At 47.7% G+C, this 13632-nt stretch overlaps 1 protein-coding gene across 1 annotated transcript in view; it reads left to right on the top strand.

Annotated features, from left to right (window-relative positions):
- MERTK (MER proto-oncogene, tyrosine kinase) overlaps positions 1-13632 on the top strand; it is a 104535-nt gene that overhangs the window by 85837 nt on the left and 5066 nt on the right. Inside the window, exons 14-18 of the mRNA XM_081264787.1 lie at positions 2384-2476; positions 4227-4345; positions 10195-10304; positions 12010-12169; positions 12795-12931. Of these exons, the coding sequence (XP_081120913.1) occupies positions 2384-2476; positions 4227-4345; positions 10195-10304; positions 12010-12169; positions 12795-12931 (619 nt within the window). The remainder of the gene's footprint in view (positions 1-2383; positions 2477-4226; positions 4346-10194; positions 10305-12009; positions 12170-12794; positions 12932-13632) is intronic.

Below are 13632 nucleotides of genomic sequence, written 5' to 3' on the forward strand. Positions count from 1 at the left end.
TAATTCCTTGATCAAAGACATGAAGAGCCAGGAATGGTGGTGCACGCCTATAATCCTGGCAGCTCGGGAGGCTGACACAGGAGGATTGCTAGTTCAAAACCAGCCTCAGCAACTTATCGAGGCTTTGAGCAACTCAGTGAGACCCTGTCTCTAAATAAAATACAAAATAGGGCTGGGGATGTGGCTCAGTGGTTGGGTGCCCTGAGTTCAATCCCTGGTTAAAAAAAAAAAAAAAAAAACATGAAGAGGTGCTGACACAAGGTAGACCCTCCAAGCCAGCAGAGAAGAAGCCTCAGGGGCAAGGAGGGCCTCGTTGGTCAGCACAGAATCTGCATTTACCCTGCAAGGAGTAGAGCAAGAGAGGGACAGAGCAGATTGCATTCTAGAGAGTTCCCTGGGTGGCAGAGTGGAGGAGAATGCACTGCAGCCTTCACAAAAATCACAGCAGGTGTCAGTTACAACTCTAGAGTCTGTGCAAATATTTATGCACATAAGGCAACTATTGTGACTTGCTGACTTATCTAAGTCAAAGAGCCAGAAAGGGGACAAGCTGTACCAGACTGTTTCTGTGACCATAAGATAACCACGCTATAGTGGCAAGGTATCACATGTTCCATGTCCTGCTCTCAGGACATGCAGTCCTGGGGCCACACAGCTGAGCTAGATTGTTCAAGAGTCCATCCAGCCATGGCCCCTCACATGGGTCCCCAGGAAAGAGACCGTGATCCTGTGGTAGTCTTCATTGTGATTCTTGTGGATGGACACAGCCTGGTGCTCATTTTGTTCATCTTGATTTTGCCTCCTTATTAACCACCTGTACCTGTTCTATATTATTTTGGGTACGCAATTAACAGTTTGGAACCAGGGATTGAACCCAGAGGACACTTAACCACTGAGCCACAGCCTCAGCCTTTTATTTTTTATTTTATTTATTTATCTTTGAGATAGGGTCTCACTAAGTTGCAGATAGATGCTGGCCTTGAACTTGCCATCCTCCTGCCTCAGCCTCCTGAGCGTCTAGGATTACAGGTGTGGGCTGCCGCACCCAGCCTTCCTAAAAGTTAGATCCACTTTTTACTAGACATGAAAGCATAAATTAGATCATAAGAATGTGTTCAGGGGCTGAGGTTGTGGCTCAGCGGTAAAGCGCTCACCTAGCACGTGCGAGGCCCTGGGTCCGATCCTCAGCACCACGTTAAGAAAAAAATAAACAAATAAAATAAAGGTATTGTGTCCAACTACAACTAAAAATAATTTTTAAAAAATTGTTAAAAATAACACATAATAATCAAAAAGTCACGTGGTAAAGGCACTGCTGGTGGCCTCGGGTGGGCTGACAGTCATTGGTTCTCTCCTGTTGAACAAGCCTGACTTTGTGACATGTCTGTCGTGCTGAGTTGTAGTCAAATACACATAAAATCCACCATCCCAGCAATTTTCAGGTGTGGGGGTCAGCGATGTAAACGCATTCACATTGTTGTACAACTATCGCCACCGTCGTCTCCAACCCTTTTCCTGTTATGAAACCAAAACTCTGTACCCATCGAGCACTAACTCCCGCCCCCTCCCCTGGCTATCACTGCTCTACTCTGATTTCATTACTCCACGCACTTCCTGTCAGTGGAATCGCACAGTAAAGATCCTCTTGTGACTGGCTTATTTCAGTCGTATAAGGCTGGATTTCAAGCAGTTCTCTTAAATTGGTTTCATTCCAAGAACTTGGTATGAAAGTGTACCCGTCTCACAGGCCTGATTGAGCAATGAGTCTGGGTGACACATGGGGACAGAAATAGAGACGTAAGGTATTCTTTCCTTATTTAAGATAAAGATAATTGCAACAGATTAGTTGGAAGAAACTTTAGTTTTTTTTTTTTTTTGGTGGGGGGAGGTGCTTTTTGTTTCTTTTTTCTTTACTAATACTTTCCTCTTTTAGAGCAGTTCCAAGTTGACAGAAAAATTGGACAGAAAGTCCAGAAGTTTCCATGCATTCCTCTCCCCTCCACACACAGTCTCCCCTGTGATGAGCATCTTAGTCTCACAGCTAAGAGCCCAGAGCGACACATTGTTAGCTGATGTCCTTAGTTTCCTGCTCTTGGTGATGTGCAGTGCTGTGGATTTTGACATAAATATGAAGAATGTGCAGCCACCATGAGAGTGTTGCAGGAGAGTTTTATAGCTCTCAACCCCCTCCCTCACCACCTGTGCTCCTCCTCTGGGTGCCTTTCTTCTCTCCCCTCAATGCCCCCAGCCCCTGACAACCATTCACATGTTCACTGTTTCCATAGTGCAGTCTTCTCCAGATTTAGAGAACAGAATTGCAACCACCCACCCTTTTCCCTCCCGAGTCAACGCGTCATGCCTCAGTTTCCCTTTATTTCTGCAGTGGACAACTTTTCTCAGCGGGAGATCGAGGAGTTTCTCAGCGAGGCAGCCTGCATGAAGGACTTCAACCACCCGAACGTCATCCGGCTTCTAGGTACCCCTGGGAAACGCAGGTTGGGGCGCAGGGCGGGCCAAGGGGAAAATCCTCGGTGCCTTAGTTCATAGTCCGTACTTGACCTATCCTGGAGGGGTCGACAGCACTGAGCTTTTTCACCCAGAAGATTTTCCCTTAGGGTTCTGTTTTCAGAGACTGAGTATAAATGGGCTAGAGTTTCTTGACACTGAAGGGCTCAGGGATGGGTAATGTCTACAGAATGCCAGAAGAATGGATGGAAATAGCCCCCAGCTGCTCAAAGACAAGGCACAAAAGCTGGTCATGTTATGATCTTGATTAGTTTAAGGTTATCCGTGAATCAGATGCCATTGGGGGAAAGGAGAGAAATTCCATAAATCATCTTTTTTTTTTTTTTTTTTTTTTTTTTTTTTTTTTTTTTTTATCCATAAAATCTGAGATATTGACAATCTCAGCATTTTATTTATTTTTTTTTTATTTTTTTTTTTTTAATTATTTTATTGTTGGTTGTTCAAAACATTACATAGTTCTTATTATACCATATTTCACAGATTGATTCAAGTGGGTTATGAACTCCCATTTTTACCCCGTATACAGATTGCTGTGTCACATCAGTTACATTTCCATTGATTTACAAATTGCTTTTCTAGTGACTGATGTATTCTGCTGTCTATCCCATTCTCCACTGTCCCCTCACCCCTCCCCTCCCCTCCCCTCCCCTACTCTCTCTCCATCCCCTCTACTATAAATCGTTTCTTCCACTTATATAATTTTTCTCCTACTCCTCCTTTCCTCTTATATGTAATTGTGTATAACCCTGAGGCTCACCTTCCAGTTCCATGCAATTTCCCTTAACTCTCACTTTCCCTCCCGCCTATCATCCCTGTTTAATGTTATTCTTCTTCTCATAAATCATCTTTGAGAATGAATTTATGAACCCATGTGGAAGTACTGATTTATGATCCCGGTACTTGGTCATGGAACATGATTTATCATAATCTGGTTTTGTAGCTCGGTGAGATGGAAAGACAAGATGAAGTGTGGGTGTGGCGTATTCTAAGAGAAACAGCTGGAGATGATGGAATTTTCTGCTCACCTCTTTCTTTTCTTTCTTTCTGCCCTTTAACTTGACACATGATAACTTCTTGGGAGATCTTTCAAAGTTTGATAGGATTGACTCTGCAGAGAGATGCAGAGACTGTTGGATACAATATTTGGTCAAAGAAACAATTGTTATTTATTTGCAGCCCTTGGCTGTAGCAGACTCTGAGAACAATTGCACTTTGTAATCGCCAGAGGGGGAGTGGGCGGGTGCTCTTGCCAGGAGGCTCAGGTGACAGACTCTAGTTCTAGAACCAGGGTAAATGGTGCTTTGGCTTCTCCCTTAGGAAACTACTAAAATTTAGAAAAGTGGATTTGAATTATAGGCCCTCAAAATTCTTTGAATAGTTTTAAGCGGAGTTGCTGTGGACTTCCTCCCATGATTAACCCACTGTTCCATGAAGCTAGGTTAGCATCGGAATCTAATGAGGTTACAACCTCTTACAGGGAGTCCAGCAGAAACACAAAGAATGACCCTAATTGGAAATAAAAAACAAAACGGGAGGCAGTGGAGCCTGCGTGGGTTCCGGATCCTACAGCACAGCCAGAGTTAGGTGCTTTGGGGTTTCAACTGCTAACTTGGTGGCACCTGGTTTCAGTGGTAGCCCCCCAGTGCTTCTTCGATCCTGTATAATGAGGCACTTTGCCCTGCTCCTGTTTGGAATTTCAGGTGTGTGTATAGAGATGGGCTCCCAAGGCGTCCCAAAGCCCATGGTGATCCTGCCCTTCATGAAGTACGGGGACCTGCACACCTATCTGCTGCATTCCCGTCTGGGAACAGGGCCAAAGGTAAGTGGGCTTGGTCACCCCTCCTTTATGTCAGAGCTGGGAAAGCCCCAGCCTCATAGTTCAAAACTGAGGAGAAGGACAGTAAAAAGGACCTTGACCTTGACCTCCGTTCAGTGGCCACTGTGTGTCCGTCCTCTGGGCAGACCTGCTCATGGGCAGTGTGGTTCCCATATATGGTGGGAGCAGGCTAGCTGGTGCACTCGGGCCACAGCCTCCTAGACTCTGGGGCCAGGTGGGCCTGGCCCCCAGCCTGCACCCCGAGTCATACACTCTGCAGAGATCACCGATGTCGGGAAGGCCACCTAAAATAAACTTACAGGGCCATCCTCAATGTCACGACTGCAGCCTGAGAAGTGTGACTAGTATTTAGGGAACACACTTTTATGATCATCTTAATCTAGTAAAATGAGTTATAATCACACCTGGAATCCCAACTACTCAGGATTCGGAGGCCAGAGGACAGAAAGTGTGAGGCCAGCCAGGGCAACTTAACAATATCCTGTGTCAACATAAAGAAGTTTGAAAAGGGAACAGCGGCACAGCTCAGTGTCAGAGCACTTGCCTAGCATGCGTGAGGCCCTGGCTTCAGACTCCATCTATGCACACACACACACACACACACACACACACACACACACACACACACACGAGAGAGAGAGAGAGAGAGAGAGAGAGAGAGAGAGAGAGAGAGGGAGGGAGGGAGGGAGGGAGGGAGGGAGGGAGGGAGAGAGAGAGAGAGAGAGGGTGAGTCCAGGGCACTGCGTAGTAGCTGTCAGCTAGATATGTTTGTGATATTTCACCTCCTATGTCGGCCCACCAGCAGTCAGGACTGAGAGGCCTGGTAATTTTGGATGTGGCTGCAGAGGCAGTTAGAGATCCCCAGAAAACTTAAGACCACAGATTTAGAGGCTGGCTTCCTTAGGGCTGTTTTAGTGGCGACTGCCAGGATTGTGACTTCGGGAATCCGTTGATGGAGGCATAGGTCTGGGCCTCCTGATCGGAAATGAAAACCCTCGCACGGTGTTTCTTGTGGACAGACGTGACTGTGAGCAGGTCTGTGGGGTGTCCTACTGCGTGCCTGGCTGGCCCCCACCCTTGCTTTCCCTCACTTGCCTTCTCTGTCAGAGAGGTGATCGTCCTTCCCAGTTCTAGTAGGAGCATGCAAGGACAGCGAGGGGCTGGCCTGTCAGGAGTCACCCTGTATTAGGACAGAAGTCACTCGGGCTGGTGTAGCCTTAAATCACTGCAGGTCCTAGGGGGACCAGCACCTTGCAGTCTGCACCTGGGCTTTCTCCAACAATTCCCCTTTGTCCCCTCGGCTGCAATCCATAGCAAGACTCTGGGTGCAATAGAAACACCTGCTTCCACTTCCCTTCCATAAATCATGCCTTTTGCTGTCATGTCTGAGAACTCTGTGCCTAATAGCCTCTGGTTAAAAAAAGAAGTTTTTCTCCTGTTTTCTTCTAAAACTTCTGTGCTTTTCGATGGTATATTTCAGTGTATGACCTGTTTTTAGTTCGGTGTAAGATTTAGTTCAAGGTCTGTGGGGTTTTTCATGCAGGACCACCCTTAATCCCCTGAATTGCCTTTACGCCTTTGTCCAGATCGACTGGCCGTACACACTGCGTGTGCTTCCGAGTCCTCTGTCTGCTTGTCTGACCGTCTGTCCTCCTTCGCCCCGACCGCTGGTTAATCACTATAGCTTTGTTGTAAGTCTGAGATGGCAGACATACCTCCTCCCACTTTCTTGCACTTCTTCAGAGTTGTCTTAGCCATTCTAGTTTTGTGCCTTGCCCTATAAATGTCAGAATGCGCCGGTCTGTGCCTGCCAGACGTTCTCCTGTGGTCTCCTAGGCTTTTGGACAAGTGAGGGAAGCAAGGACCCTGCTTTGACTAACTCATGAATAGTTTTGTCTTTGCAAAAATACAAGAATATCTTCAAGAATGGAGAGTAACGCCCACGGGCTATAAATATCAGAAAGGACTGTGCATTCATACTTGGTGGCTGCAGACAGAGCAGCGAGACACAGAGCGCACAGATGGACTCGGTTCTCTTGTCACTGCCTGGGCAGCCGATTTCCTGGGAATAAAGACCCCTTACCCCTGCTAGCGTAGTCCAGGACCAGGTCTCAGGGCGCGTAAGCTTGCTTCTCCAGCAGGCCCGGGTGCTGGGCCTCTGGGGCCACTATCTCCCCGGTGTGGACAGTCTGACAGATGTCCCCAGTTCTCAGAGAGGCTGACGTCACAAAGGGTAGCAGCCACAAGAGAGACGAGCCACCTGCCTGGAGCTTCAGGAAGGGGTGAATGAAGGAGTGAAGGAATAATGGAGACCCACGGGAGGCCCAAGACCAAGACCAGAAGGAGCCATCTGGGACACACGTGTGTTTTAGGAAGAGCAGGTCGTCCCGCGTGGCAGGGGCAGAGCGCCGGGAGGAGAGGAGGGTGGTGGAGCAGGGAAGATAGCTGGGTGACTTTGGGTCGGTTCCCGAGAGGGGGAGCCCAGCGGCAGCCTGCTCCGGAGTTGGCCACTTCTGCCCTCAACGTTGAGTCTCTGGAAATGCTCCTTTCCTTTGCTCTTCCTCTGCGGCCACCTCTCCTCATGGTGACAAGATGGCAGCAGCTCCTCCAGGCATCACACCCTCCCATGCCAGCCTCCAGAGACAAAGGAGAGAAGCCCACTTTTTGCCCAGTCCTTCCCCCTTTCTCCCCTCCCTCTCTCCCCTCCACCCTCTACTCTGTCTCATTTCCATGTAACAGGGCTTTTTTCTTTTGGTAACAGTTTTACATATAATTCAAACACCATATAATTTTATCATTTAAAGCGTTTAATTCTATGGCTTTAAATATATTCGTAAGAGTCGTAAAACCAATATCACAATCAATTTTAGAAGATTTTCATCATCATTAAAAAAAAAATCACCCCATTCCTTAGCAGTTGCCTCCCAGCCCTTCCGTCCCACTCACTCACAGCTCTAAGCAACCATTCATCTACTTTATGTCTCTCTTGGCATATTTTTGGACATTGCAAATCAATGGAATCAGATTGACTTGTAGGCTTTTCTGCTTGGTTCCTTTCACTAACGTACTATTTTCAAGGCTCATTCATGTTGCAGCACATATCTGCCTGTAGTTCATTCCTTTTCATGGCCCAGTAATATTCTACTGTATAGACATACCACATTCTGTCAGCCCATCCATTGATGGATGTTTGAGCTGTTACCCTTTGGCTTTATGAATAACACTCTAAGAATAACGTGTACAAATTTTTGAGTTGACATAGATTTAAAATTTTCTAAGGTCTGTACTTACCTGTAGGATTACTGGGTCAAGTGTAACTGAATGTTTAACTTTTTGAGAAACTGCCAGATTGCTTTCTGAAGTGGCAGCCCCAGTTCACATTCTCCCCAGCAATGAAGAAGAGTTCCAATGTCTCCACATCCTTACTAACACTTTATTATTATTATTATTATTATTATTATTATTATTATATTATTATTATTATTATTATTATTTGTTCCAGGAATTGAACCCAGGGATGCTTAACCACTGAGCCACATCCCCAGCTCTTTCTTATATTTGATTTTGAGATAGGGTCTTGCTAAGTTGCTTAATTTGGCTTTGAACTTGCAATCCTCCTGCCTCAGCCTCCTGAACCACTGTGGTTACAGGCATGCACCACTGCACCCAACTGATCCATCATTTGGTAATTTGAGTTAGTTTTTGTGTGTGATTTGGGATAGGGATCTAGTTTCCTTCTTTTGCATGTGACTCTTCAGATGTCCCAGAACCATTTGTTCAAAAGACTCTTCTTTCCCTGTGGTCAATGGTCTTGATGTCCTTTGTAAAAGCTACTTCCTGGACTCTCAGTGCTATTCCATTGATCTCTATGTCTGTCCTTGTCCCAGTTCTGTGTTGTCTTAATGACAGTTGCTTTGCAGTAAGTTTGAAGTCAGTCTGTGTTGTGTGGATCCTCCAACTTTGTTCTCATTCCGGTTGGTTTTAGGTGTTCTGGATTCTAGGAGTTTTCATATGACTTAAGGATCAGCTTGCTAATTTCTAGAAAGAAGACAGCTGGTGTTCTGGTCGGACTTATTCTGAATGGATGGCTCAGCTGGGGGGTGTTGCCATTATAATAATATTAAGTCTTGCAATCTATGAACTCAGAACTCACTCTTCCTGTGAATGTAGGTCTTTGATTTCTTTCAACATTTTGTGGTTTTCAGAATTGAAGTTCACACATCTTTTTAAAAGTTATATCTAAATACTTTATTCTGAGTCTATTATAAATGAAGTTTTCTTAATTTCATTTCTGGTTGCTCAGTGCTAGTGGACACAAATACAGTCGATTTTGTATATCTTGTGTCCTGCAATCTCACTGAACTCAGTGATTGTGGTGCACAAGTGTTCTTTGAATGACTTTTAGTCATGGTCTTCAAAAATAACATAGTGGGCTGGGGATGTGGCTCAAGCGGTAGCAAGCTCGCCTGGCATGCGTGGGGTGCTGGGTTCAATGCTCAACACCACATAAAAATAAAATATTGTGTCCACCTAAAACTAAAAAAATAAATGTTAAAAAAAATAAAATAACATAGTGATTCTTGGTACAAATGAATAGGTCCTGATACTTATTACCTTGTCATGAATGACAGCACATTTGATATTCCTTAGGATCCGAGTCCTTTTCTGGAAATTAGTATCCAGAAAACCAAATGCCCTGAATATACTGAGCAGAGACATAAAATCTCCATGCCTGGTTCGTGGGTGTTTTCAGTAACTGCGTTACTTATGGGCCAGGATCATTGAGGCGTCTTAGTTTTATGTGCGGTGCCTAATTGACGTGAGTCTTGGTTGGGAAACAGAAGTCATTAAAAATGCAGAGTCTTGTGAGTATCACTGTGGAACACTCTTGTTCCAAGGAGAGCCAGCCGTGACACGTCCCCTGCCTCAGGGAGGGCACACCCTCGCGGCCGCTCGTGGTTGCCAGGAACTTGTGGTGAGCCCTTTCCTTCAGGGCAGTGACCGTGTTAAAACGTTTAATTATTCCATGGAGGTCTTCCCTGGTCACCTTACTCGTAGGCAGCTCTGCCAGGGCCAGATGGCCTCTCACGGCTGTCTAGCCTGGTTTTTATGACATGGAGAAAACCCTGGATGGTGGAAAGGCACAGGAGGAGGGCCCTCAAGAAACAAAGTGAGAATCCTGAATGAGTACCTGAACTCTGGTCCATCACAAGGGCTGAGGGCCAGCCACTGGTGCCTAGAGGAAGAGAAGTGCCCTCAGAACATCTCAGCATCCAGTGTGGGTGGAAGAGCTGGGGGGGTTCACAGTGGAAATACCTCCAAAACGTGAGGCCGGCCATCTGGGCACTCATCCGCCCTCCCTGGGCCAGACCGTCCCTCCCCTCGTCCTCCTGGCCTCCCACAGACTCTTAGGACACTGAGGGTGGCCTTTGGCCTCAGAACCTGTGAAAAGAAACAATGGTATTCACTGTAAATGGTTTTAAAGATGGAGAGAAGAGATGTGGTATTTGCCAAAAGGTTTTCAGGTTTTTAAAAATGTCTTTATTAAAATCGTATTTGTGGGCTGGGGTTGTGGCTCAAGTGGTAGCGCGCTCTCCTGGCATGCAGGTTCCATCCTCAGCACCACATACAAATAAAATAAAGATGTTGTGTCCACCTAAAGCTAAAAACTAAATATTTAAAATAAAAAAAAAATCATATTTGTGATGTGGGTGATGTGAAATGAAATATCTTCCTGCTCTGCCACCCCATACCCTAACAAATGAGAACACCTCGGGTGGAAATATCCTGCCGAGTTTTCCTTCTAAAAGACGGTCTTCCTCTGCCCGCAGCACATTCCCCTGCAGACCCTGTTGAAGTTCATGGTGGACATCGCCCTGGGAATGGAGTATCTGAGCAACAAAAATTTTCTTCATCGGGATTTAGCTGCTCGGAACTGCATGTAAGTGTCCCGGGTCATCCTAGAGGGCGCTGGACTTCTGGCGTTTGATCTTTGTGAGTCTGGGGAGTGGCCTATTGCTGACCAGGAGGAAGTGAGATTGGAAGGGACAGGGGGGCCTGTTCTGGGAGGGGTCTCCATGGCCCCGGTTCTGGTGGGGTTTTGCTTGGGGGATTCATGTCTGCCTGAACCCAGGGTCTGGTTGGCCTCCAGAGCGCTCTCGAATGTTGGCGTCTCTATTTCCACCCTGTCACTTGCCTGGTCCTTCCCATGGTCACCAGCTAGCTTTGGACCTGGATCCCCGTGTGAGTCACCTGACTTACATGACACCATGACAATAAAGACGTGATGACGGGGAATGGTAAAGGTCGTGTCCCGTGTTCGTGCAGCTTCCCAGTGAAGGAGCCTTGAACCTTGAACCCCGGGAGCTTTGCCCTCACAGCGGGTGAGGGTCTACCCTACAAGAACCTGGACTTGAGTCCACCCCTCTGATTCAGCCTGACGGAGACATCATCTGTGACAAACCTGCACAGACAATAACTGTGATCCTTGGTTTTGTCACTGTGTTTTTTTAATTTATTTTTTTAGATGTCGATAGACCTTTACTTTATTCATTTATTTATATTCCGTGCTGAGAATCGAACCCAGGGCCTCACACGTGCCAGGCAAGCGCTCTGCCACTGAGCCACAGCCCAGCCTGTCACTGTTTTTTCTTTAAATACTTCTTCTGCCATGAAGGGAGAATCATGAAAACTTATTTTGCTCTTAACATTTCCTTTCTCCTTTTCCTACCAGCTGCAGTGACCAGCTGTCCCGTTTGCCCTAGACTGAGATTTCCCAGAGTGTGATGTGTGACCTCCAGTTTTCAAATCAGTGTCAGGCAAACAGGGACAAGTTAGTCACCTACCTCCAGTTCTCTTCCAGCTCCCCACGTTCCCCCGTTGCCTCTCCTCCCTTCTTCTTTTCCTCCTTTTCTCTAGGACCTGTTTTAATAGCTTGGGCCATAAATGCAATCGTGTCCCTTTCATTTTTCAGTTAATTCCTCACACACCCATCTCACTGTGTTAGCAAGAAGTCCTGCATCTTGAGCCAGCCCGGTGGTGCACGCTTGCAATCCCAGTGATTGGGGAGGCTAAGGCTAAGGCAGGAGGATCACAAGTTCAAGGCCAGCCTCAGCAACTCAGCAAGACCCTTAGCAACTTAGGAAGACTCTGTTTCAAAATGAAAAATAAAGACGGGCTGGGGATGTGGCTCCATGGTTAAGTGCCCCCGGGTTCAATCCGTAGTGCAAAAACAGAACAAAAATCCGGCATCTCTTGTTCGGTTTACTGCCCTGCCTCTGGTGCTTGCTTAGCTCATGGGGCCAGCACGGCTTCAGGACACCAGGCAGGACAGCTAGTGGGGCTTTAGCTCAGTCCACCAGGGCCTGGGCTTTGAGCTGTGGTGCTGCGTCTCTGCCCCCTCCAGTGTCTCCTGCCACTGGGCACAGCCCTTGCTGGGCTGGTCCCCACGCAGGCCAGAGTGATGCAAGATGGTAACCCCTCTGGTCCCCTCTCTTGTTGTGCTTTGGCCCAAGCAGGACCCCTCAGCTTCACGGGGTCCTGTGTCTTCTTCGGTCATTTACGAATGTTTTCCATGGCATCTGTGTCGACCTGGGGTGAAAGGTCTGCTTCCAAGGTTGCTGAGGACACAGACTTGCTCTCTGCAGGTTACGAGATGACATGACCGTCTGCGTGGCGGACTTTGGCCTCTCCAAGAAGATTTACAGTGGTGATTACTACCGCCAAGGCCGCATCGCCAAGATGCCCGTGAAGTGGATCGCCATGGAGAGCCTCGCCGACCGAGTCTACACCAGCAAAAGTGACGTGGTGGGTACAAGCACGGCTCTGCCTCGGCCCCAGTGCAAAGATGGGGACGCATGGGAAGAAATGACAGAGGCCGCCTCGCAGGGCATTGTGCTCTTTGATAATCACATTGGGAGCCTGCTGGCACCTCACTTTAATTTCATGCTAAATCTTTTAATCCAGGCAGAACAGTCAAGCCTAGTGGTCTGTGCTCTGCATGGGACCTTCCCGATTCCCATTTTCCTTTTAAGGAAGAATGAGCTCCTGCCTGCAGCTGAGACGTCTCATGTTCACATTGAGGGGGATGAGCTCAGGCAGGGGCTCTTTGGAACCCCTGTGTTGTGTGATTACACCCTGTGCCCCAGGTTGGGAAAAGCCATGCCCACAGCCACCCAGAGCTGGCCACTAAGCAAGGCGAGGCTGCGTCTGCCTCTGTGGCATTTTCCAGCACAGCTTTCGTAAAAGCGAGGAGCTGTGTCACTCCGACCCCACGGTTTTGCAGGGTCAGGAGACAATGGGTCTCAGACATAATTGGCAGCTTTGTGTACCATCTTTAGCTCTTCAAGGAAATGACCTTTCTCGATGAAAAAGTCCATTCAGCCTCTGTGGAAGGACTTTGTGTCCTGACTCCTTGCCACTTTGTTTGCAGTGGGCATTTGGCGTGACCATGTGGGAAATAGCAACGCGGGGAATGACTCCCTACCCTGGTGTCCAGAACCACGAGATGTATGACTACCTTCTCCACGGCCACAGGCTGAAGCAGCCCGAGGACTGCTTGGACGACCTGTGAGTAGGGTCTCTGGGTCACTGGGCATTACCCAGGGGCGGCCACTTGACTGCAGAGATGGGGTGGGGGGACGCAGCCATGGGGGCTGGCTGTTAGCAGGTGGGGATGCAGAGCATGGCCAGCGGCCGTTCCTGGTGTGGGAGCAGTCCATGAGCACCCCCAGGGATGTGGCTCACTCTTCCAGATGGTCTTAGCCTCCACCAGTGGACACATCCAAACAGGGCAACCGCATGTTCCCAAACTCCTAAGGCACCTCCAAGAAATATATCCCATCAGTAAACAGATTTCTTTCATGGTGCATGAGGTTCTAGAATGGACTCCTTGGGTCCAATGTCCTTCTGTTTCTACGCAGCATGTCAGACACACCCATTACATCTATATCTTTTGTCAGTAAACTTAGAAATCTGAGCCCATGACTTTGAGATGGGCTGGTCATCAGAATGGTCTGGGGATGGTCTAACAATGCAGCTTCTCCGGCTGGAGACTGTGATGCTCTTGGTACAAACCAGGACTAGAAATGTATGTTTCAAGATGCTCCCTGACACCACTGTGAGTGCTCCCAGCTCCTGCCACGGTGCATGTCCCGTCCCCACGGGTTCCTGTTTATCTTCAAGGTGAGGCAGTTTGGGGAAGAGACCCTGGCCCTGGGTCAGAACAGACTGGGCTACCTCCTAACTAACCACGTGTGACCGTGACAGTG

This window comes from Spermophilus citellus, assembly GCF_964194105.1.
Source record: "Spermophilus citellus genome assembly, chromosome: 13".
In the NCBI taxonomy this organism is placed as follows: Eukaryota; Metazoa; Chordata; class Mammalia; order Rodentia; family Sciuridae; genus Spermophilus; species Spermophilus citellus.